The sequence below is a fragment of the Cervus elaphus genome, chromosome 30 (genome assembly GCF_910594005.1).
Source record: "Cervus elaphus chromosome 30, mCerEla1.1, whole genome shotgun sequence".
In the NCBI taxonomy this organism is placed as follows: domain Eukaryota; kingdom Metazoa; phylum Chordata; class Mammalia; order Artiodactyla; family Cervidae; genus Cervus; species Cervus elaphus.
In genome coordinates this window covers 21094127-21119896 of record NC_057844.1, presented here as the reverse complement: position 1 = coordinate 21119896, position 25770 = coordinate 21094127, and the positions used below count along the sequence as shown (strand labels likewise).

The window sequence follows — 25770 nt, the reverse complement described above, 5'->3', positions numbered from 1 at the left end:
CAGCGTACTTTCCAGAGCCTACTTACCTGATGGAGGAAGACAATCAGAAGCAAAATTATTTCTTGAAGAAGAAGTTTGAAGAAGAGGTCTGAGGCACGAAGATCACCCACGTGGCTTCCACCTCTTGCAGAGCAAGCTCACCAGGTTCATGAACTCCCTGACCTGTTTGCACAAAACCTCCCACCGCCCCCTAACCATACTCACTATGCACAGAATTCTCTGCCAAATTACTTTTTGGCATCTACTTTAACTTTCCCCCATATCTTATGCTCTCATTGTAAATAATAATAATAATGCACATATTGGACAAGTCTTTTAAAAATGAAGCAAAGTTTACAACCCCAGCAGATCATAAAATGCACATGTTCAGGTATTGTTATGAATTAGAAGCTGCCAAAATTGATAAGGAGTAAAGAAAGGTCAGGCTTTTTTTTTCAAACCACACTGAGGGGCTTGTAGGATCCTAGTTTCCTGACCAGTGATTGAGCCCAGGGAATAGTAATGAAAACTCCACGTTCTAACCCCTGGACTGCCAGGAAAATCCCTTTTTTTTCTTTTCGTAAATAAGTCTAGAAACTTGGTTTGTTAAAGCTTCTGGTGTGGAACCTAGTACTTATAGTCACCACATGCCGACCTAAAAGTGCTCTCTTAACCCCAGGAAAGCAGAGCAGGTCAATGGGGTCGGGCATAAAAAATGACCCGAAACTCACAATGAGCCGTCTCCTCCAGATGTATTGCAATCTGAAGCACTAGGCTGTAAAAATCCACAGCTTTATGGCGGGTAGATCAGCAGAGCGCTGATGTGGCCTGAATTTCTCAGGGCAGGTTCACAATCAGGGGGCTTTCTAGTTCCATGACAGTTGCCTCCACGGGGAGTTGCCACTGCTCGAAGGGACTGTGGTATTGCTCACAGAAATAAAGCATTCCTGGTTAGTCCTTGAAAACGCTTCTTTTGGCATTTGCTGATTTTCTAGAAAGTGTGGAAGAAGTTGTATGTAGCCCTTTGGGAGTGTCTTAAATCACAGGAGAAGCAGAAGAGCCTTGCGTGGATCTGCTGTCACTTGTCCCTTTTCTGTCTTCGTGCTGCCACCTAGGGAGAAAAGGAAAGCAGACGTTGCATCCTGGTGAGGAGACGCAGCCACCTGCAACCCCGAGGCCCGTCCGCACCTTCACAACAGGAAAGTAAGGCTGGCGGGTTTAGTCCTGAGACCAGCAGCTGTGCGCTTAGGCTTCCCAGAGAAGCCCTCAGGGCTTCCTGGTGGCTCAATGGTAAAGAATCTGCCTGCCAATGAAGGAGAGGTGGGCTCGTCCTCCGATCTGGGAAGATCCCACATGCTGCGGGGCAACTAAGCCCGTGCGCCCCAACTACTGGGCCTGTGCCCTAGAGCCCGGGAGCCCCAGCCACCGAGCCTGTGTGCCTCGCAAAGACAGCACCGCAGTGAGAAGCCAGCGCACCGGAATGAAGAGTAGCCGCCACTCGCTGCAACGAGAGAAAGCCTCGCAGCAACTAAGACCCAGCACAGCCAAAAACAAGTGAAATATGAGGGAGTGATAGCTGCTCAGTCGTGTCCGACCCTTCGCGGCCTCATGGACTGGAGCCCACCAGGCTCCTCTGTCCATGGGATTCTCCAGGCAAGAATACAGGAGTGTTGCCATTCCTCCTCATATACATACATACATACACACACACACACACATATGTATATATATATATGCATATAAATGGGCTGCCCTGGTGGCTCAGACAGTAAATAAAGAGAGAGAAGACTTCAGACAAAGGAAGGGGGTTCCATCTAGCAACCTCATTCTAGAGTCAATGTTAGACTGCAGGAGGTGGGTTAGACCCAGTTTCCTTCTAGTGTTCAAAGGGAATGAAATACAAAATAACATTCAGGTTGCCCATAGTCAGGGAATGGTCACCCTCATTTTAGGGGAAAAAAATGCAAGAAACACATGCAAAAAGGTTCTAAGGCGGATAATTCTTAAATATTTTTTCTCTTTTCCTCATGAAGATCCAATGTATAAAAGAATGAATACAGACTTGCTGGTAGAAGTAGTAGTCCTTAATATCCCCCTGAAGAATGCCACGAAACAAGCGTGACTATTGAAAGTTGGTTTCTGAGGACTAAAAGTCAAACATAATTATTGTGGAGCTATGTTATCAAAAAAGATGTTGATGGAAGCCAGGTTTCTATGCCATAATGCGGATAAGATGGGGCAGAGGTGAGACCTTTCCTGACCACCGGCCTCACCAGGACTCTGGCCACCTCCCCGTCCGGCTTCTTCCACAGCCCCCGGCACCATCTGACGGCCCCTCCCTCCACCTCCCGAGAGCAGAAACTTCTTGAAGGCAGGTGTTTTTGTCTCCCACGTGGACAGCTGCATTCCTAGTGCCCAGACAACACTGGCACAAAGCGGGTGCTCTTGAAAGAAGACATGAATCTAAGCCCTATTCCTTGGCTCCTTTTTTCTTTTGAAAGAACCAAGAACTTGACTAACTTTAATTTTACACATTCTGATCAAAACACATGTGTAAGGCAACAGTTCTCTTCACATCGTGAAGAGGCTCCGATTATCTGTAAATTTGGTGCTTCCCTCCGCCCCCTCCTTGCCTCCAATAGCCTTGATTAGTGTGAGACCATCAAAAACATTTATTAACCAAAGTACAGTAACTGCTAAAAAGCTGACAGCTGAATTAAGAGACTTGACATGCAAATGCATGGGCTAAGTGGAAGCTTTACTTGCATTCTGGCTCAGCACTGCTGAGGATGAGTGACCTGCCGAATTCATTATGAACAGAAGCAGGATTAAATCTGATTTTCCTTCCTTAGGGTAAAATTCACAATTAAAACAGACTCCTGAGGGAATCTGTGCTCAGTCATGTCCGACTCTTTGTGACCCCAAAGATTACAGCCCACCAGGCTCCTCTGTACATGGGATTCTCCAGACAAGAATACTGGAGTGGGTTGCCATTTCCTACTTCAGGTACTGAAGGATAAACGGCCATAAAGCTGTATACACAATGTAAGAACCTTGGGGAGGCCAAAGAGAGAGAGGGCTGGGCTTGAGGGTAGAAGAACAGTGTCTGGCGTGGCCACTCAGTCTGGGTGACTTCATTTTGACCATCTATAAAACAGGGATGCACCACCTCTCTGGTCTGCCTTAGAAGGTTGTGGTAAAGATTAATTTAACTACTGATACAGGATTGCTGTAAAACATGTAAAACTATTAAACATAATTATTAAACTATTAAAACCTTATTAAACATAAGGTACTTTTCATCAGTCTAATGACACCAAGGAGTATATAAATCTGTGTATAAAAAGGTGTATGAATCTAATTGCTTCTTCCTTATTAAGACGATGTCAAAGCCTGTGGACGTCTTCCAAGGACACTAGAAAATAGCCTTTCACCTGCCTTCCTAGACTCAGAGCTGCTTGTTTTTCACCAAGAGGTTCAACTGTATAATGCGATATCTGGAGAGCTCCAAATTTTGGGTTAGTCCTGGAGAAAGGATTGTTTGGGGAAAAAGAAACAAAACACCAAAAAACAAAAAAACGTGATACAAGGCAGCCAGTTACGTTCAACCAGCTGCAAGAACCAAGAAAGTCAACCTTAACCTATGTGAAGAGGTTGTCTTTCAAATCTGGTGAAGGGGTGACTTCTCAGGATATAACAAAAGTCGAAGTTAGGGGAAAGGGAATTAATTTGGTGTGGAGAGTTTGGGAGCCAGAGGTCCTAAGTTTAGCTTCTGGCTCATTTATTAGCCACGCGACTTTGGGCAAATAAGATGACCTTACTTTCTCAACTGTAAAACAGGGGAAATAATACCAATTGTGCCACATGGTTTCTGGAAGGATTTTAAACACATAAATGCATGTGAAAAGCGCTTAAAAAGGGCAAAACACATTGTCGATCTTTATTATTACTTGCCAAGAATTTGCTTTATTTCTTTCCACTGCAAAGTAATGTAATCTATGGAAAATGAAGAAACAAATCTATACCAGGAACACAACAGCCAGACGAGCATGCTGGTGTATTTCCTTCCAGCAAAACAGGTGAGATAATCCAGCTCAGGAGCTCGGAGGAGGGCCTGATGCTCGGTGAGCCTGAGAGGGATGCTCATCTAAGAGCATCCTCCTCATAGTGTGGAGAAGAGGCTTCTGGAGCAGCCGGTGACCACAAGGTGGAACATCAAACCACCCAAGTGACCTAGTCTCATCTCACATGGAAGACACCACGGAGGGCCAGGCCTGCTAGTAGCTTGTCCACAGGTCAGAGTTAAGGCAGGATGAGGAATATAAATCCAGTTCTTTTAAATTAACTGGTCTTTTCAGACCAATTATTTTACTTTTTTAAAAGTAAACTTCTTACTTTGAAACATGGCTGGTCATTTTTCACTTCACTCACTTCCATCTGTTCACTGTTATTGTTGTAAGTTTGCATGCAGTATAGACACTGTGCATTTAGTAAGTAAATGGGTACATTTTAGTTTCTCATTTCCAAATTGCCTTGGTGTCTAGCTAAGGCCCCCAAAAAGAGAAATAGGATCCTGGGAATGGACAGTGGCAGAGTAAAAACAGACCCGAACCGACGAAAGAGAGTCCCACTTGACATCCATGTTAAACCTGATGGAGGGGAATCTCCTTGTGAGTCAGAACCAGAGAAGCACAAACCTGGAAGATGAGAGAGCCTCAGAGCCAGAGCACAAGGAAAATTTAAACTGAAGATAAATCAGGCACAAAAAAGGAGAGAATGTTGCTAATCTGAGATGAGTTTCAGAAATGCATATGGTTGATGAAAATGATGGAGGCTCTTGTGTGTGTACACAAGCGGTTTTACAGTTGGCAGAAATTTTTTGAAGCCTTCTCCAAACTCGGCACATTCATAAAAAAGATAAATGAGGCAGGTAAGAGAAGTAAAGTGCCAAAGGACTTGAGGAAGGTATGGAACCTCAATGTTTGAGTAATAAAGTCTAAAAAGTCTCTAGTTTGAAATTCTTTACACTCAAAAGAAGTATACGATATATATGTGTATGTGCATGTGTCTTTTATATAAGTCTGGTGTGTGCATAAGTGTGTCTATTTGTGTATACTGGCATGCATACATAAGCCCACATTGATTTGTTCCTCATATTATTCCCCCAAAGAGCATCTGGCATGTGTAACACCTTTGGTATTTCATTTTTCAATTACTAGTCAACTCCTAGTCAACACTGCAAGTAAGAATCTTCATCCTGACATCAAAGGTAAATTCAAATATGGAAGACAAAATTGATGATTTCACAAATTCCCATTTAATCTATAGCTAAGTCATGATGTGAGCGTTTATTTAAAGCTCCTGGAATCTAATGCACAGCATAGTGACTACAGTTAATAACACTGTATTATATACTTGAAATCTGCTGAGAAAACAGACCTTTAGGGTTCTTATCACACAGGTAACTGTATGATGCAATAAATGTGATGTAATAAATACGTTACTTAGCTTGGTTGTGGTTATCATTTCACAATGTACATGTGTATTAGAGTATCACATTGTACACTTTAAATATATAACATAAATTTGTCAATTATACCTCAATAAAGCTGAAAAAAATAAAAACTTCTGAGACAGGAGTATACAGACCACATAAATTTTCAAACTTCAATAACTTGGGTTATGGGCTTTATATGAATAATCTCTAAATGTCATGTAAAGGCAAATTTATTAACACTAGCACAGATATAAACAATGTATTCTAATTGTGGCTGTTCTGACACAGATAAAATTATTACAGTAAGAGCAGTTTAATCAACTGACAGAAGAAAATTCACAGCCCTTTATCCAGAGATAAAGATTATACCTATTTATTTCTATTACACCCTGGAGAAGGGATTGGCTACCCACTCCAGTATTCTTGTCTGAAGAATTCCACGGACAGGGGAGCCTGGAGGGCTACAGTCCTTGGGGTCACAAAGAGGCAGACACAACTGAGCAAGCATGCACATTTCTATTAAGCCTACACAAGGAGTTTATGAATATGTCCTTAAGACTTCAAATTTAAGCACGCCACTGAAAATGAATCAGAATCAAACTTAAATTTCAAAGTTCAGCCATAACATGTCAAGGAACCCAATGCTGTACTGTAGATCATTTTCGGAGGTGTTCAGTTCACACTGATTAATTGATCAACCGGCTACCTCACGCCTTTATAGAAGGCCTGCTCTCTGCTGCCCCACGTGAGGAGCTTTGGTCATTAACTGCGAGCTAGTCAGGCAAGGCTCTGGGGAGGGTGAGGAGGAAGATGGGATGGAGAGTGACAAGTAGGAGGGTTGGCAGCAAGGGAGGAAGGTCAGGAACTGGGTCTCTGAAGAAATGATGTTTGAGATAAGAAGTAATGACATGATGGAAGCAATCATGTGAAGATCTGGAGGAAGGGTATACGAGATAAACTGGTCACACAAAGGCACTGATGTGGGAAAAGTGTGGCACGTTCAAGGACCGAAAAGAAGGTCACATAATAGCTTAGACATTTTAAAAGACCAAGACAGACCAAGATCATGACTTTGACCCTTTGGGGAAAGAAGTTAAATGTCAATTAGTGAGGACACTGGTTAGATTACTCAACCTGTCCACCTATCATGTGTTGGGCTGGCCCAAAAGTTTGGATTTTTCCATAAAATGTTATGGAAAAACCCAAATGTGAATAGTGCAGAGGTCCTGCTCTTAAGGAGCTTACTTACAGCAGGGCTGATAATCCAGGAGTTTAAGTAGCCTTTCCCTCAACCTTTGCCCTTTGGCTCCTATGGCACCCTGCCTTACAACTACAGCTGCTGTGGGGATTAAATGTTATTATTTCTAAAGTGTTGCTGTGGGGATTAAATGTTATTATTTGTAAAGTGCTTAGAATAGTATCAAACACATAAAAGCTACACAGTATTTGTTGTTATTAGTATCATTAATTACTAGTATTATCAAATGATCACATGAGAAATAGGATATCAGGACAATTTCAAGGTATCTCAAAAAATTAAGAGGCATGTCAGAAAACAACAGACTAGTACTATCAAAGTGTTGAGGTCATTGAAAGACAAAGAAAGACTGAGAGACACATTACCAAAAAAAGAGGGGATATGCTCACTAAATGCAATGTGGAAAGATGGGTTGGATTCTGGAATAGAAAAACATTAGTGTAAAAATAGGTGAAACTCAAATAAGGTAGGAGATTAGTTAATAATACTGTATTACTAATAGAGTTTTGCCAAGATAACACACTCACCATAGCAAACACCCTCTTCCAACAACGTCGAAAAGACTCTACACATGGACATCACCAGATGGCCAACACCGAAATCAGACTGATTATATTCTTTGCAGCCAAAGATGGAGAAACTCTATACAGTCTGCAAAAACAAGACCGGGAACTGACTGTGGCTCAGATCATGAACTCCTTATTGCCAAATTCAGACTTAAATTGAAGAAAGTAGGGAAAACCACTAGACCATTCAGGTATGACCTAAATCAAATCCCTTATGACTATATAGTGGAAGTGAGAAATAGATTTAAGGGACTAGATCTGATAGACAGAGTGCCTGATGAACTATGGATGGAGGTACAGGAGGCAGGGATCAAGACCATCCCCAAGAAAAAGAAATGCAAAAAAGCAAAATGGCTGTCTGAGGAGGCCTTACAAATAGCTGTGAAAAGAGAAGCAAAAAGCAAAGGAGAAAAGGAAAGATATACCCATTTGAATGCAGAGTTCCAAAGAACAGTAAGGAGAGATAAGAAAGCCTTCCTCAGTGATCAGTGCAAAGAAATAGAGGAAAACAATACTATGGGAAAGACTACAGATCTCTTCAAGAAAATTAGAGATACCAAGAGAACATTTCATGCAAAGATGGGCTCAATAAAGGATAGAAGTGGTATGGACCTAAGAGAAGTAGAAGATATTAAGAAGGAGGTGGAAAGAATACACAGAAGAACTGTACAAAAGAGATCTTCACAACCCAAATAATCAGGATGGTGTGATCACTCACCTAGACCCAGACATCCTGGAATGTGAAGTCAAGTGGGCCTTAGGAAGCATCACTACGAACAAAGCTAGTGGAGGTGATAGAATTCCAGTTGAGCTATTTCAAATCCTAAAAGATGATGTTGTGAAAGTCCTGCACTCAATATGCCAGCAAATGTGGAAAACTCAGCAGTGGCCACAGGACTGGAAAAGGTCAGTTTTCATTCCAATCCCAAAGAAAGGCAATCCCTAAGAATGCTCAAACTACCGCACAATTGCACTCATCTCACACGCTAGTAAAGAACGCTCAAAATTCTCCAAGCCAGGCTTCACCAATATGTGAACTGTGAACTTCCAGATGTTCAAGCTGGATTTAGAAAAGGCAGAGGAACCAGAGATCAAATTGCCAACATCTGATGCATCACTGAAAAAGCAAGAGAGTTCCAGAAAAACATCTATTTCTGCTTCATTGACTACACCAAAGTCTTTGACTGTGTGGATCACAATAAACTGTGGAAAATTCTTCAAGAGATGAGAATATCAGACCACCTGACTTACCTCTTGAGAAATCTGTATGCAGCTCAGGAAGCAACAGTTAGAACAGGACATGGAACAACAGACTGGTTCCAAATAGGAAAAGGAGTATATCAAGGCTGCATATTGTCACCCTGCTTATTTAACTTATATGCAGAATAGATCGTGTGAAATGCTGGGCTGGATGAAGCACAAGCTGGAATCAAGACTGCCAGGAGAGATATCAATAACCTCAGATATGCAGATGACACCACCCTTATGGCAGAAAGTGAAGAGGAACTAAGGAGCCTCTTGATGAAAGTGAAAGAGGAGAGTGAAAATGCTGGTTTAAAGCTCAACATTCAGAAAACTAAGATCGTGGCATCTGGTCCCATCACTTCATGGCAAATAGATGGAGAAACAGTGGAAATAGTGAGAGACTTTATTTTTTTGGGCTCCAAAATCACTGCAGATGGTGATTGCAGTCATGAAATTAAAACAAAACTCCTTGGAAGGAAAGTTATGCCCAACCTAGACAGCATATTAAAAAGCAGAGACATTAGTTTGCAACAAGGGTCCTTCTAATCAAAGCTATGGTTTTTCCAGTGGTCATGTATGGATGTGAGAGTTGGACTATAAAGAAAGCTGAGTGTTGAAGAACTGATGCTTTTGAACTGTGGTGTTGAAGAAGACTCTTGAGAATCCCTTGGATTGCAAGGAGATCCAACCAGTCCATCCTAAAGGAGATCAGTCCTGAGTGTTCTTTGGAAGGACTGATATTGAAGCTGAAACTCCAATACTTTGGCCACCTGATGTGAAGAGCTGACTCATTTGAAAGACCCTGATGCTGGGAAAGATTGAAGGCAGGAGGAGAAGGGGACGACAGAGGATGAGATGGTTGGATGGCATCACTGATTCAATGGACATGAGTTTGGATAAAGTCCGGGAGTTGGTGATGGACAGGGAGGCCTGGCGTGCTGCAGTCCATGGGGTCGCAAAGAGTTGGACACGACTCAGTGACCGAAATGAACTGAATTGAACTGTTTTATTGTAAGGATCCTGGTTTTTTAACTGTACTGGTTACATAGGATGTTATGGTTAGAGGAAGCTGGGTAAAGGGTATATGTAAACTCTACTTTTTTGCAACTTTTCTATAAGTCTAGAATTATTTCAAAATACAAAGACAGAAGAGAAGAAATAAGCAGAGAAATGTCATCGACTTAAGCAGTTTTTGCCAATGTAGGAGATATAAGAGATAGGGGTTTCATCCCTGGGTTGCGAAGATCCCCTGGAGGAGGGCATGGCAACCCACTCCAGCATTCTTGCCTAGAGAATTCCATGGACAGAGGATCCTGGCGAGTTACAGTCCACAGGGTCACAAATAGTTGGACATGACTGAAGTGACTTAGCACACATGCATTGTAACTATAACAAACTATCTGCAGGAAAACACAATGAGGAGAGAAATGGGAAGATACAGGAAAAAAAAAAAAAAGGAACATCTAGAGAAGAAATTCCAATATATGAAATAAAAATTCACTAACTGAGGTTAATAGAAGATGAAACTCTAAAGACAAGGTAAAATTGAACATGAAGAAGAACAGAAATCAATGAAAGGATCTATGGGACATCAAGTGGCTTAGCATACCTGTGACTGGAGTCCCAAAAGCCAAGGGGGTGAAGAGAAAAAGGGGGACAGGTGAAGAACAGAATAGTATTTAAAGAAATACTGGCCAGAAATGTTCCCAATGTGATGAGAATAATTAAAAAAAACAGAGACACAAATAACCAAAGCAGGTACCAAAGGACTATCACTACAGGTTCACAGACATAAAAATATAAAAAGCAACTTCTGCCAATGAATCTGACACTAGATGAAATAGATACCTTGCTTTAAAAACTAAAACTGGCACATGAAAAACGAGAAAATCAGAACAGTTCTACGTCTAGTATAGAAACTGAACTAGTAGTTAAAAAATTTCTCAGAAAATATAAAAATCACAGGCCAAATGGCTTTACTGGTGAATTACGTCCAACATAAAAACAATACTAATCTCACAACGTTTTCAGAAAACAGGTGATGAGGTAATATTCCCCAACTCATTTAATAAAGCCAGTGTTACTCTGATAACAAAACTAGACAAAATCATTACAAATAAGGAAAACTAGATCAATATCCCTCATGAACAGAGATACAAAAACCCTTAACAAAATATTAGGCAGTAAAACACAATACTAAATATGAAAAGACCAAGTAGAGTTTATCCCAGGAATGTGAAGTTCAACATTCAAAAATCAATCATTATATTTCACATATTGAAAGATGTTGTTCAGTTGTTTAGTCGTGTCTGACTCTTTGTGACCCCATGGACTGTAGCACACCAGACTTCCCTGTCCTTCACTATCTGGATTTTGCTCAAATACATGTCCACTGAGTTGGTGATGCCATCCAACCATCTCATCCTTTGGCTCCCTTCTCCTGCCTTCAATCTTTCCCAGTATCAGGGTCTTTTCCAATGAGTTGGCTCTTCCCATCAGTTGGCCAAAGTATTGGAGCTTCAGCTTTTAGCATCAGTCCACCCAATGAATATCCAGGGTTGATTTCCTTTAGGATTGACTGGTTTGATCTCCTTGCTGTCCAAGGGACTCTCAAGAGTTTTCTCCAGCACAATTTGAAAGCATCAATTCTATAGCACACAGTCTTCATGATCCAACTCTCGCATCTATAAATGACCACTGGGAAAACTATAGCTTTCACTAAGTGGACCTTTGTTGGCAAAGTGATGTCTCTGCTTTTTAATAGGCTGTCTAGGTTTGTCATAGCTTTTCTTCCAAGGAGCAAGCATCTTTTAATTTCTTGGCTGCAGTCACTACACACAGTGATTTTGGAGCACAAGAAAATAAAGTCTGTCACTGTTTCTACTTTCCCCCCTTCTGTTTGCCATGAAGTAATGGGATCTTAGTTTTTTGAATGTTGAGTTTTAAGCCAGCTTTTTCACTCTCCTCTTTTACCCTCATCAAGAGGCTCTTTAGTTCCTCTTCACCATGGGCAGGCTCCTCTGTTCTTGGGATTTCCCAGGCAAGAATACTGGAATGGATTGCCATTTCTTCCTCCAGGAGGTCTTCCTTGACCCAGGTATGGAACCCACGTTCTCCTGTGTCTCCTGCATCGGCACACGGGTTCTCTTCCACCTGGGTAGCCCTACTGAAAGATATTCTTTTACTAAAGGAACACTGTGTGATCATCAATAGATGATGAAAAATTATCTGACAAAATTCAATATCCGTTCATGATTCTGTTCTCAGTGAACAGAAGAGAGCTTCTTTAGCATGATAAAGGAAATCTACAAAAAAATCACACACATAGATCAATAGTAGCAATGAGCACACCTCTTGCCTAGATCTTGGTTTCTAAATACCATTCTTTTCTAAAAGGAACCCTGACTCCTTAGGAAAAAGGCTGATTCCAGGGCTTGGATAGGGAAAATACATCAAGAGCCTGGGATACCCTCTTGCAAAAGAAATAATGGAAGTATTTAAAAATGAGGGAAACGCAGCAAAAAGATACAGTGGCCAGCTTGAAGGGACTCTCGCTGACCCTTCTGGGACAATATGAGGAAAAGAATATTGTAATTTAACTCACTGGATAAAATAACCTGCAAGTCCATATTGATATAAAGTCATAAATGAATAAATAAATGGAGTGCCAACTAAATGTAAAAGGAATAAATATGGAATACAGAAGTAATGATGGAGTTGGAAAAACTGTTAGTAGGTTTATTTTAAAACATGTAGGTGAGTGCTGGATGAGGAATAGAGTACTTCTAAGTCCCAGAGTATTTGCCCACAAATTACTTATTAACTGCAAAGAGAAAAATAACATTATGGTGAATGAACCTGGTAGACATCACCTTAATTAAGTGATTAAAGTTAACATCTCTAGTATTGGGTCATGTGACTCTTGACTTGACACAGTGCATTAAGAAACACACAGCATTACTTCTGTGGGTGCTCAAAAGGTAATCTAATCAAGGATATTCAAGGTAAACTGTAAGGAGGGCCTCGAATAAAACATAACTCTCAACTTGTAGGTTGTAGGGGTTTTTCTTCAATTAACATTACTAATCAGGAAAATATAAGTTAAAGTCACACTAATATGCCTTTTTTCCCCACTAACTTCAAGGATACTGTTCAAAGATACATACCATCATTTGTCAGACTGCAAGATCCTGTAACCTTTCTGTGAAATATATTCCCACAAGTATATACTTGAAAAACCTAGTTATGAATCAGTAAGCCCACATCTAAAAAAAATACGGCCATGATTATTAAATAATGAAACACTCAAATAATTAAAAATTAATGTCATTAAAAAGTATATTTACGAAGAATAGTAGCCTAGGAAAATGCTCATCAAATGACAATCAAGAAAAAAGGTTATAAAATTACTACTATAATTCATTTAAAAATTATTATAGAAGAAAATGCATCACATTATCTTCAGGTAATAGTCAGGAGATTATAATTTCTATTGTATACTTTTATCTGTTTTCTACAAAGAACATATATTCATAAAACAGAAAAATACTTTTAAAAATTAGTAGTTAATCTGATAGTTGTGTAATCCGATTTCTGTCTGTATACTGAAAACCATATTGCCAAAGCTATCATGTGCAAAGTGGCATAAAATAACAAGCACACACTCAAACATTGTCACATGTCAGTTTATTGAGGAATTTGTGATGCTAAAGGCTAATTCTACTCGCTTGATTACTTTTCATGATGTCAAATAAAACTCCAAAGGCTATAAGCCATAATGTTTCACAATTACTTTCCCATATTTTGTTCAGGAAACACAAAATTCAAATACAAAGAAATGTTTGAGTCAATCTGAAAATTGCCCTCATCCTACCTTTTTTCAAAAGGTGGTAATTAAGGGTTTAGAAGCATAGTAGCAAGGAGGAAGGATGAAAGTGGGACATGAAGAAGGCAGGTATTTTTGCTCAATTTCACTTTCAAGGTTCAAATCTTTCCTATTTTTTTTTAACATGTTTTGCACCAAAAAAGGAATCAATACTTTTCATTCCACTCTTGTCAACTTTAGCCAAAGCCTTCTGAGCTGCGGTCATTTTGCTATTTTTCTGTTAATGAAAATAAGAGAGAAAAATCATTACAAATGTAACACTTATAAATCGCACATGCAAATCAGACAAGACCATGTATGTCTCAAGGTTCATTCAGGGAGGTAAGCATGCTGCTAAAAACATGCCTCATGAGTGATTCTTTATAAAAGTTCTGATTTCTGCTCAGAATTCATACCTGAGACAAAGTATGTCAACAGGCAGGAGATAAAACTGCTGCCTTCTGAGGAGTGGAATGTTACAACTGATGGTTTACTTGTGGGGAGAAAATTCTGGAGGGTGTATTAAGTGCAGTAACATAAACAACGGAACTGACACAGGTAGCAAACTGTCAGAGGGAGGAATCAGAGCCTTGTATTACGTGATGAATAATTCACAGCCTGCTACCATCTGACTCTATTCGGAGGCTCTCTGGGATACCGAGGGCAGGGCGGTCACATTCACAGGATAACCTGTGCCGCACGGCGCCCAGGACCGGCAGGATGGCTGTCCCCTTTCCTCCAACCACGAAAAACACCTTCCAAAAAGCTGACTCCAAATAACTCTGTCTTTTAAAACTCTACCTCTTCCTGGTCACTGTTTTTGTTTGGTTTTGTTTTGCCATGCATGTCCTATAACAAAGCAATGGCAGAAGGGAAACAGCAGCTGATTGTACTTCAGTGTTCAGCAGAAGCATAAGTGATGGGATTCAGCAAAGAAGAAATCGTCTGTCTCCCGGCGAGCTGTGAGACAAAGTCACTGCCAAAGTATCTTTTAAGGGCACAGTCAGTATACGATCCCTGGAAACATGCTTCTTACATTCTGTCACTTATAATTTACTAGACTTATGTTTTGGCTGGATGGGGAAGAGGGACAGTCTCTCTGAGACAAGTGATCCTCTGTCCCCTGCACTTAACTCACATCCTGGTTCAACCTCGCAGCTCACTGGTGCTGTGCCCAAGGCGACATGCTGGGAAGCAGCACTTAGAAGGGTGGGGTGGAAATATTCCTCATGGAGAAACTCAAGAACATCCCTGCTCACAGAAGGCCCTGACATAACCAGCTATTAAGCCAGATCTCAAGTTGGATTATTCCCTGATATGCCACGCTTAGATGAATTACATGTAAAGAATACAATTTCTAGAAACCATGAAACCTAAGGGAGAGTAAGTGTTGCTAAAATCTAAGTGGAATTAATTTATCTTGGGGCAGGCAAGGCCTAAGCCTACAAATAATGAGAAAATCATAAAAAAAAAATTCCATATTTAATCTTCAGAAAAGCTTAAAAAACAGTTCAAAAGTTGAATGAAAAGGCTAACACAATAGGAAAATGATTTGTACTTTATGTGTCATGAAAAGTGTTAATAGCCTTAATTTAGATTGAGCGCTTACAAATCAACAAGAAAAACATCACTATCCTAATGTAAAATCAGGCAAGAGACATAAACTGACAACCAGTAAAACTGCAGATAGGTAATAAGCATTTGGAAAAACAACCTTTCTACCCAAAGAAATGTAACCTGATTAGACAGGCAAAATTCTCAAGAATAAAACCAATACTCAATGCTGTCAAGACTGTGAGATGAACACTCAGCAGCAGTAATGGCTGGGGGGATAAATTTCTGCTACCTTTTTGGAAAGCTTCTTAGCTATGTATGTGTCTCAGTAATGATGGAAAGAGCTCATGTTTCCTAAGCCTTTGCTCTTAGTTTTAAATTGTGTCTAATGAAATAGAGATGCAGACTGTAAGTAAGAGTGTTTTATCACTCCATTAAGACAAAAGAAGCAGAATAACATGTGTCCAAAAATAGGGGAATTAAATAGATTATATTCTACATGGTGAGACAAAATAACAGTGACTGAATACCATGAGACCATTTATAGTTTTTCAAAGAAAGCTTAATGACATCAATATTTTTACAATACAGAGCTAAATGAAAAGGGCACAACTCCAATACATATGTATGCCAATTCTGAAAGCTACATATGTTTTTATAATGATGTGAAGGATAAAGCTTAGTAAGGGATGTTATGAAAATATTTGCTGAGGTGACTGCTGAATTATGGGGTTGTTAATAATTGTTATCATCATAATTTCTGGGATGCTACTAGGCAGTTGAGTTGACAAAACATTATCTTTGAAGCCCCTTCCTCTGCCCCACCCTACCACTCTGGATATACTATACTATGAAGCTTAGGCACACTCTTGCTAATAACTCTGCCTTTCTTTATCTGTAAAAAGGTCTTCCTTGCTTGATACTTTCATTGTCACTCACAATTTTGAAATAGTTCTAAAGTCACTGAAACTCAAGTTAATAATTCTTAATGGTTAAAACGATAAAATCACAGTCAAGCATGCAATCGTTCCTGGAAGTCCCCACGCAGCAGCATCAGCCATGGGATTCAGGAGTATGCCGCTAACACCCGGACACGTACCTTCACAGTCTTGAAATCTTTGGAGTTAAACTTAGTATAATCTTCTTTTGCCTTTACGGGCTCATCTGATAACTTTGCTTTCTGTAATGTTAGAGCAGTGAACTGTCAAATGTCACCTTGACACATCAATCCATTAAAAAAAAGCAAAACACCAAACATGAACAGTTTGGACCCCTGTGGCAGCTGAATGGAGCTGCAGACTCTGCAGAGGGCTTATTCTTTACAAGTCCCTTCACTTTTTGCCACTTCTCTAGGAACGTTCTAAGCCAGACGTCCCTTCTGAGAAGCAGCTTTGGTGGTGAGAGGGTGTGAGCAGGCAAGCCCATGACCCAGTCCTGAGGTTGTCTAGCAGTATGATCACATACTACATGTAACAGGGACAGGGGGCATCTAGATGAACGCTGACTTCCAGGACAGTGTAAGGGGGTGCATGCAGACACATAAATCAGAGAAGAGAATTTCCTTTATGGTGGCCAGGGGTCCAGCCAGAACCCCCTTTATTCACCTGGAGGACCAGTGTGATGTCCATCTAGGAGTATGGGAACAGTGTTCTTATTATTACCATCTTCGTGTCCTTTCAGTTTATCTCATTTTATCCACACAAGAACAACCTTGCAAAGCAAGCAGGCAGTGGAGGGAAGCACAGAGGTTACGTGAACAGGCTTAAGGTCGCCCAGCAGAGGACGAGGGGAGATCTCACCTTTTGTACAGGTGCTCTTTGCATGGGACCCAACGCAACTAAGTCAGCTGTTACCTCCTGCTTTCACCTTTCACATGAGCAGTTTGCAATCAACAAATGTGAGAATCAGGTCAAGAGCTAGACTGTAGCCTTTACGTTCATGGTATAATAGGAATCGTGACATGCTTATTTCATAGGAGGCACATGGCAGGCAGGTGAGTCTTGATGTTTAATGTGGGGAACTGACTGCACTGGGATCACAACTTGGACTCTTTACAGATTTTCAAGCTCTCTGTGGAGACACTGACATGACCCAACACGGACCCACGCTAGGAAATGCAGGTTTGTTCCAAGCTTCACTCTTCTCACCAAGCTTTCACTAAACAAAGAACTGTAAAGTCGGAGCTAAAAGATGCCACAGCACATGTGTAACACAAGTGGATAAAATGACACGTCTTGAAATTCACCACCAGCATACCATTGAATGTGCTGGGAAAACATATTAACTGTAACATCTACTTAATTTCTGTTATTTTAAAGACTGAATCACTGCAGATTTAGGGGAATGCTTCAGAAGAAATAGAAAAGTGGTTCAGAAAGACAGTAACAATGCATCTGACTAAATGGGTACAGCTCTGGAAAGAGAAGGGCAGACAGTAGACAATACAGGAATTAATGCTAAGATTGGTCTTATCATTCCTACAAGTAATTTGCAAAGAAAACTCAGCCACATCCCCACATCCACTGATTGTATTCAGCTCTGTGAGCTGACACTGGCAAAGTCAAAAGACGGAAGGGGGTGAGGTTCGGAAGCTGGCCTCAACATAGGCAAACTTAAGAGTTATAAAATAATGTGAAACATATTAAGGCAAAAGAGATGCAAAGATACCTAATGGCCACTGGAATGTTATTTTCTGCAAATGATCAACTATATTTCTGTAAGAATCGAGCAAGTCCTGGACACAGATGGGAAAGTTAATAGACGTTATCCTGCTCTTGTTTAAACTACGGTATATCATCCAGTGCGGTTTGTGATATACACGCTAGAGCCCCAGGAAGACACAATAAAGCAGGAAACTTTAGAAAGCCACTAAAATAATCCAGAAGATGAAGCTGAGATGTAGGAGAAATCCGGGCTTAGCAAAGTACTGCCCACAGGCCATCCGTCTGTTTTTACAAACGAAGATTTACTGGAAAACAGCTGTACTGATTCATTTATGAATTGTTTGTGGCCGTCTTTGTGTGGCCAGACGGTAGGTTCTTGTTTTCTTGCAGAAAGCATTTGGGAGATGAGACTCGGAGGCCAAGTAAGCAAAGATGTATTGAGTGACAGTACACTCTCAGGAGGGAGTGTGGGCAGGCTCAAGGGACACAGTGAGGTCCTTTTGGCAAGCTGGTTATATGGGGTGTGAAGGATTGGGTGGAATATTTATCCAGGAGGAAGGGGCTTGGGGGGTAATTTCTGGGTTATTGTCCCAGCTCCACCTTCCCAAAAGGACGGCGAGTTTCTGTCCTTATGGGGTCTTGCTCGGATCTGTCATGGCACAGGTGCATGGTGGGTAGTGCTCTGTGCAATGCTAATTCTGTTGTAATGTGGGCATAGTGAGAAAAAGGTTACATTTGGATCAGAGCTTCCTGCATTTCTTTCTTTGCCTCTGGGTCCTTGTTCTCACAAGATGTATGGTCTCCTGTTGGCCCGGAGGTTCCCACTTTTCTGTGTTTGCTCCAGGACCCCTGTCATTGCAAGATGTATTATGGTCACCTGACCCATGCCTCCTTCTCTGCTCATGTCTGGCTAATGGTCTGCTCTAACATTTCCCTTCTCAAGGAATCTGCGCCCTTCAGATATTTTTAAGGGTCAGAGGGTCCATGATCTGTCTTCTGGAGCTGCCTCAAGCTGAGCGGGGGCCTTGTGCCTGCCTGTGGGGCCCAGATCGCCTTGCCCTCTGTCAGAGATGAGGTCTCGGGTCCTCGACAGTGGCAGAGATAGAGAGCGGGGAGCAGACGGAGGCTGCAGGCCCGGCCTGTGGATGTTGGTGGTGCCCACTGTCGTGAAGGATGGGTTGAAATCCCTGGTGTATCGTCATCTGTAGGTGACACTGTTGTAACCTGAAGAAACGAACTTAACAAGCAGGTTGAAAAGGGATGGGGCCAAAAATCAGCAAACCCATTATTGTGATCAGAGATCCAAGCAGGGGCAGGAACCAGGTTGTATTTGATAACACCCCTCTGACTACAGGCCACATGGGGTTGGCACTGGGGTTACCCTTCCTGAAAGTGTGTAGCCTTTGGGCCTGTTCATATGCCTTTTGGGTACCTTCTTCCATCTGGCCAGTGGTGTTGAGGCAGGTGCAGCACAATTTATTGATAACTGCACAGACCCTCTCTGTTCAGCTGGGAGACAGTCCAGGGCTATCTGTTCCCCATCACTACATCTGCTATGGAATTAAGGGATCCCCTGTGATCCTGGCCAGAGGGGATAGAATATCTGACAAGTTACAACGTGCTGCCTCAAGGTAGGGAACCACCCCCCTCCCCATGAAATCGCCTGTTGGATTTGTCCCTGATTAGTTACTTAGTAACTATGGGCTTCCCTGGTAGCTCAGAGGTTAAAGCATCTGCCTGCAATGTGGGAGACCTGTGTTTGATCCCTGGGTTGGAAAGATCCCCTGGAGAAGGAAATGGCAACCCACTCCAGTATTCTTGCCTGGAGAATCCCATGGACAGAGGAGCCTGGTGGGCTCTAGTCCACGGGGTCACAAAGAGTCGGACTCGACTGAGCAACTTCACTTACTTAGTTACTTAGTGAGCTCACCAGTTCTGGTGTCCACCAAAGTATCTGAAGGAACAAAGGGCCTACCTACCACCAGTCATTTAAAAGGGGCTAAGCCTTAGCCCTGTTTTGGATGCTGCCCTGATTCTCAGGAGGGCTGTGGGTAAAAGCTATGTCCATGGTTCTGGTGTCTCTTGACAAAGTTTAGCCAGGGTTCTTTTGAAAGTTTGATTTGCCTTTTCCACTTTCCCTGACGACTGAGGCCTCCAGGCAGTGCGGAGGTGGGGGCAAATGCCCAGGGCTGGAGAGACTAGTTGGGTGACCCGAGCCACAAAAAAGGGACTGTGGCCACTCTGTAAAGACCATGGAAGTCTCAACTGAGGAATTATTTCCTTAAATGATGCCTTTATTACTTCTGGGGCTCCCTCGGTCTTAATTGGAAAGGCTTCTACCCAACCGGGGGAAATTAGGGGACACCAATGGCTGACTGGAGGCCCCCCTCACAAAATGTGAGGCAGCTGGAGGCCACTGGGTCCAACTGCTTGGAGAGATATGCCATCAGCCATGGGACTGGTCCCACCTTTGGGGCAAGAATTCCCAGGGCTAATCCCTGTTCTTCCGAGGAAAACAGTAAAGAGCTTGTTTAGATCTGGAATCTCTAGGGCTGGGGCACTAGTCAGGGCCATTAAAAACATTAAAAAAAAATTTTTTTTTTTGTGGTACAAGTCACATAATACAGAACATACTATTTTAACCATATTTTATCTCTGTACAGCTCAGTGACACTAAGTACATTCACATTATCTCCATTATCCAACTCCCAAACTTATTTCTCTAAAGGAAAACTCGGTCTCCATTAAACACCAACTCACCATTCCCCTTCCCTACCCCACCCCCCCGGCATCTACCAGTGTACTTTCTGACTTTATGAATTCGACTCTTTTAGGTACCTCATGTAAATGGAATCAAACAGCATTTGTCTGCACCTAAAGTATATTGGTGCATATTAAAAAGCAGAGACATTACTTTGCCAACAAAGGTCCATCTAGTCAAAGCAATGGTTTTTCAGTAGTCATGTATGGATGTGAAAGTTGGACTATAAAGAAAGCTGAGTGCTGAAGAACTGATGCTTTTGAACTGTGGTGTTGGAGAAGACTCCTGAGAGTCCCTTGAATTGCAAGGAGATCCAACTAGTCAATCCTAAAGGAAATCAGTCCTGAATGTTCATTGGAAGGATTGATGCTGAAGCTGAAGCTCTAATACTTTGGTCACCTGATACAAAGAACTGACTCATTGGAAAAGACCCTGATGCTGGCAAAGATTGATGGCAGGAGGAGAAGGGGATGACAGAGGATAAGATGGTTGGATGACATTACCAACTCAATGGAGATGAGTTTGAGTAAGCTCTGGCAGTTGGTGATGGACAGGGAGGCCTGGCATGCTGCAGTCCATGGGGTCACAGTGTCGGACACGACTGAGTGATTGAACTGAGAGTATATTGGAAGGCATTTTTAAGGTTAACTAATCTGATCAAATGCTCCTGTAAACTGACCATCCAGTCTACAGGTTCTCTGTCTAGTCCCTTCAGATCCTCATATAATGGCTTAAGTGAAGTCGCTCAGTCGTGTGCAAGTCTGTGCGATCCCATGGACTGTAGCCTACCAGGCTCCTCTGTCCCTGGAATTTTCCAGGCAAGAGTACTGGAGTGGGTTGCCATTTCCTTATCCAGGGGATCTTCCCGACCCAGGAATTGAACCCAGGTCTCCCGCATTGCAGGCAGACACTTTACCAGGGCCACCAGGGAAGCCCCTAAAGAAAGTGAAAATTGCTCAGTCACGTCTGACTCTTTGCGACCATATGGACTGTACAGTCCATGGAAATCTCCAGGCCAGAATACTGGAGTGGGTCGTTTTTCCCTTCTCCAGGGGATCTTCCCAACACAGGGATTGAACCTAGGGATCTCCCACATTGCAGGCAGATTCTTTACCAGCTGAGCCCCCAGGGAAGCCCAAGAATACTGGAGTGGGTACCCTATCCCTTCTCCAGCAGATCTTCCTGACCCAGGAATCGAATCGGGGTCTCCAGCATTGCATGGTGTGAGACAAAACCCAGGGACCCAAATCCTTCAAAATCCAGCCACTTCTAAAAAGGTTCTGAGCTGTCTCTTTGAATATGGTGGTTGTAGGTGGAGGACTGCTGTTAAAGCCGCGCACTCCTGTGCTTAGAACATGTCCCAGGAAGGTGACTCTCTGGGAGGAAATTTGGGCCTTCTATGGGGATATCCTCTGGAGCCAGGAAACTGAGGATCTGTGCAGTGGTTTGGTCTCAGGCTTCCTTCAAGGGACTGCAAATAAGGGGGCCATCTATGTATTGTAATAATGCCCCCATCTCTAAATTAAATGCCTTCAGTTTCTTTGCTAGGGCACTGCCAAGTAGGTGTCAGCTATCCTGGAATCCCTGGGGAAGGACAGTTCAGGTATACTGTCAGGTCACATTGGTGTCTGGATTGGTCATTGGTGAATGGATTGGTCCATTCAAAGGGAGAGAGGTACTGGGAATCAGACTGAACAGGTATAGAGAAGGAGGTATCTTTAAAATCAAGGACTATAAACCAGGTCGTGTCCCCTGGGATCTGAGAAAAGATGGAGTATAGATTGGGATGATTAGATGGAGAGGAATCACAACTCCACTGATGAGTTGAAGACCTTACACCATTCTATATGCCCCATTTCGTTTGAGGACAGGCAGGGCTGGAGTATTACAAGAAGACTGGCATAATACCAAATGCCCACATTTGATGAATTTTGAGATCAGGGTTTAAGGCCCTGTTGAGCCTCTGGTTTTATGGGGAACTGACACATAGATGGCAAGAAGATACTAGCTTCCTTAATGGTGATTTTTAGTGGAGTGGCAAATTTTGCCCATCCTGGGTCTTTGATCTGAGATCTGTGGATCTGTAAGTTTTCCAATTACTGGGGAAAATATGGGCTGGACTGTTTTGAGTCTTGTATAACACATAGTTCAGCCAAAAATAGGCCTTGTTTTCATTTTCAGGGAGAGCAAAAGTTGCCCCCAAGACTGACAGAAAGTCTCTTCCCAATAATGGGCTAGGGCACTCAGGCATGACAAAAGACTTGTGAGTTATGAGGGTCTTTCCCCAGGTACAAGTTAGAGGGGCGGTCAAACGTTTCTGTTTTGGCCTTCCTTCTACCCCAACAATAGAGCAGGTTTCGGGGACAAGATGCCCAGCATGAGAAGTGAGGACGGAGTAAGTGGCTTCTGTGTCCACTGGAAACTGGACAAGATTACCTGCCCCGCCAATGGTCCACCACGCCCCTCCCATGTGACGGCGGCTGTATTCTGAGGGGCCCTGGGAAGTCCTGGATCTCATCAGTCAACCACAGCCCTGACTGGCGTGGGGGAGTTCCGCACTCCCTTCAGAGCTGAGCGAGCCGTTCTCATGGGCCATTCTCTTGTCCGATGGCCCATCTTCCTACAGGGTGAGCGTTGGGTAGAGGCCGGGACCTATTTCCTAGGAATTCCGTGCTCCAGTGTCTGGGTTCCCACTGCTAAAACAGGCTCCTTTATCTGGTGGGGGTCCTCTAGGAGCACCTCTGTGGTAATCAGGAGGAGAGTTAAGTCCCGCCATGACAGCTGCTGGAAGTCTGGCCTGCCAATGGGCCCTTCTTAAGTCATGCTGCTTCTTCCTTTCTTCCTCAGCTTGGACTCTATTGTTAAAGACACTGGAGGCCGCATCAACAAAAAGGTTGAGAGGGGTTTGGGACCCCAGGGCGAGCTTTTGAAGTTTCCAATGGATGTCGGGGACCAACTGGTAAATGAAGTAGGTTGCAAGCACAACACATCCCTCGAAAGTGTCGGGTCCACGTTCGTATACTTTCTGAGGCATCTACCGACCGGGCGGGGGCAGGGTTTGTTCTGACCTTGGGTGACCTCTTTAACCCTGTCACAGCTGACGGGTTTAACTGTGCACCATCTTGTCCCTTCAATGAGGCAAAGGGTCGTGCGAGTTCTTCTAGGGTCACCGGGTTGGCCTGGCTCACAGTCCCACTTGGGATCAATCAGTGGCCCTGCCGTCATGCCCTCAGGGTAGTAACTGGGTTGGATGATGTATAATTCATCAGCAAATGCTTGAGGCTGTGCCCAGATACGGGTCTTTTCCTCAGGGGCACAGCAGTGGGAAATGACAACATTCAGGGTCCTTTCAAGTAAGGTCCAAGTAAAGAGTTAGCCCCCAGAATCCAGTGAACTGGCCAGGGGGCCCCTGAGAAGCAGCCTAAGTGAGGGTGGTGCTGGCTGAGGTCAGACAAAGGCAAGGGGGCACGGACTCTGGTATTTCCCTGAGGTCTGCCTACTGCTTCAGGGGGTGGGGGGCGGGAGGGCGAGGGCACTCTGCTGCACTTCTGGCATAGAAGAGTAAAGAGGATTACACGGAGCCGGAGGGGCTGAAGATGGCGAAGGAGTATCAGGACTTGGGTCTTCTGTCTAAGACTTACTTTCCTCCAGAGACGCTACCAAGAGGGTTTTGTATAGTCTGAACCGGTCCCAACTGACAAGCTTCCCCAACACAGGACGTGCATGGCTCTGGATTCTCTCTTAGGGTCATAAAGGCCTGAATGTAAGGAAACTAATTTCCCTGCCTTTCGCAAAACCTAATCGTAGGATGGTATTATAGTTGAGGCTTCCATTTATCGGTCAGGCTTCCTTGTCCTCAAGTTTACACCGGGGCCCGGCTGTATTACAAAAGGAGACGAGCTTTTCCTGTTTCAAACTTGTCCCATGACTGAGAATGCACCCCAGGGGTGAGTCCTTGGGGATGGAGAGGAGGCTTCCCGTGAACCTCCAGGGAGAGGGCTCCTGTGAAAGAGAGGAGCACTACCATGAGGGGCCTGGAGGGGTTCCCTCTGTCAGGACTGGCTACAGGCGCCCAGTCCTGCCAACTCTGGCCCATGTGGGGGTAGCGGCCACATGGCAACCCTGCCAGTCTCAGAGTCCCGGGACCTGTGTCCTGCCGTGTCCTCCCACCTCATAACCGCTCTCATAATGGTGGGCCTCTCTCTCCAAGCTTCACGGGCACCCCTCTCGGACAAACCACTTAAGGAGTTTCTCACCTCCTCTGAAGTGCGCCAGGCATGCGCTTCCTCCAGATATTGGTCCCTTTGTGGCTGAAACATAAGCCACTTCCCTCCTCAGAACAACCCCAACGCCTCTGCCTCTCCCTGGGAGCGGCTGTGACTTTTCCTTGTATGGGGCTTCCCTGGGGGCTCAGCTGGTAAAGAACCTGCCCATAATGTGGGAGACCTGGGTTTGATCCCTGGGTTGGGAAGATCCCCTGGAGAAGGGACAGGCTACCCACTCCAGTATTCTGGCCTGGAGAATTCCACAGTCCATGGGGTTGCAAAGAGTCAGACACGACTGAGCAACTTTCACTTCACTTTCACTTTCCTTGTATAGATATTGCCTTGCTCATGGCACACTCGGCCAACCAAGTAATCAAAGGAACCCAGGTGTAACCATCCATACGGGCCACATGCTGGAAGGCCCTGGAGCCGCTATTGGTTTGGTGTGTCCCCATGGCAGGGGGCGGGGGTGGGGGGCGGCCTTTGCCTCCCTTGAGGCAATGCTCTGCAACCTGTCAGATGTTCTATCTACTCTGACCAGGATTACAGGGGATCCCTTTATTTCCTAGCAGACGTAGTGATGGAGAACAGAATGGACCTGGACTGTCTCCCAGCTGAACAGGGAGGGTCTGTGCAGTTATCAATAAATTGTGCTGCACCTGCCTCAACACCACTGGCCAGGTGGACGAAGGTACCCAAAGCACATACGAATAGGCCCCAAAGCTACACACTTTCAGGAAGGGTAACCCCAGTGCCACCCTCTTCTGGCCTGCAGTCAGAGGGGTGTTATCAAACATAACCTGGTTCCTGCCCCTGCTTGGACCTCTGATCGCAATCATACCTTTACTGACTTTTGGCCCTGTCCCTTTTAACCTGCTTATTAAGTTTGTTTCTTCAGGTTACAACAGTGTCACCTACAGATGATGATACACCAGGAATTTCAACCCATGGCAACCCGCTCCAGTATTCTTGCCTAGAAAACCCCATGGATGGAGGAACCTATAGTCCATGGGGTCACAATGAGTCGGACATGACTGAGTGACTTCACTTTCTTTTCTTTTCAGGACAATGGGGACCACCACCATCTGTGGGACAGGGCTGCAGCCTCCGTCTACTCC

General features: G+C 43.5%; 1 protein-coding gene across 5 annotated transcripts in view; it reads right to left on the bottom strand.

Annotated features, from left to right (window-relative positions):
• Positions 1 to 344: 344 nt before the first annotated feature.
• Positions 345 to 25770, bottom strand: part of RNASEH2B (ribonuclease H2 subunit B) — a 74620-nt gene continuing 49194 nt past the window's right edge. For 4 of the 5 annotated variants that reach the window (XM_043891823.1, XM_043891824.1, XM_043891826.1 and 1 more), the window contains 2 exons: positions 16063 to 16143; positions 13215 to 13647 (listed from right to left, as the gene is read on the bottom strand). In XM_043891823.1, the coding sequence (XP_043747758.1) occupies positions 13540 to 13647; positions 16063 to 16143 (189 nt within the window). In that variant the 3' untranslated portion in view covers positions 13215 to 13539. Of the gene's footprint in view, positions 1091 to 13214; positions 13648 to 16062; positions 16144 to 25770 lie in introns of those variants that run through there. The other variant, XM_043891825.1, reaches the window with a different exon arrangement.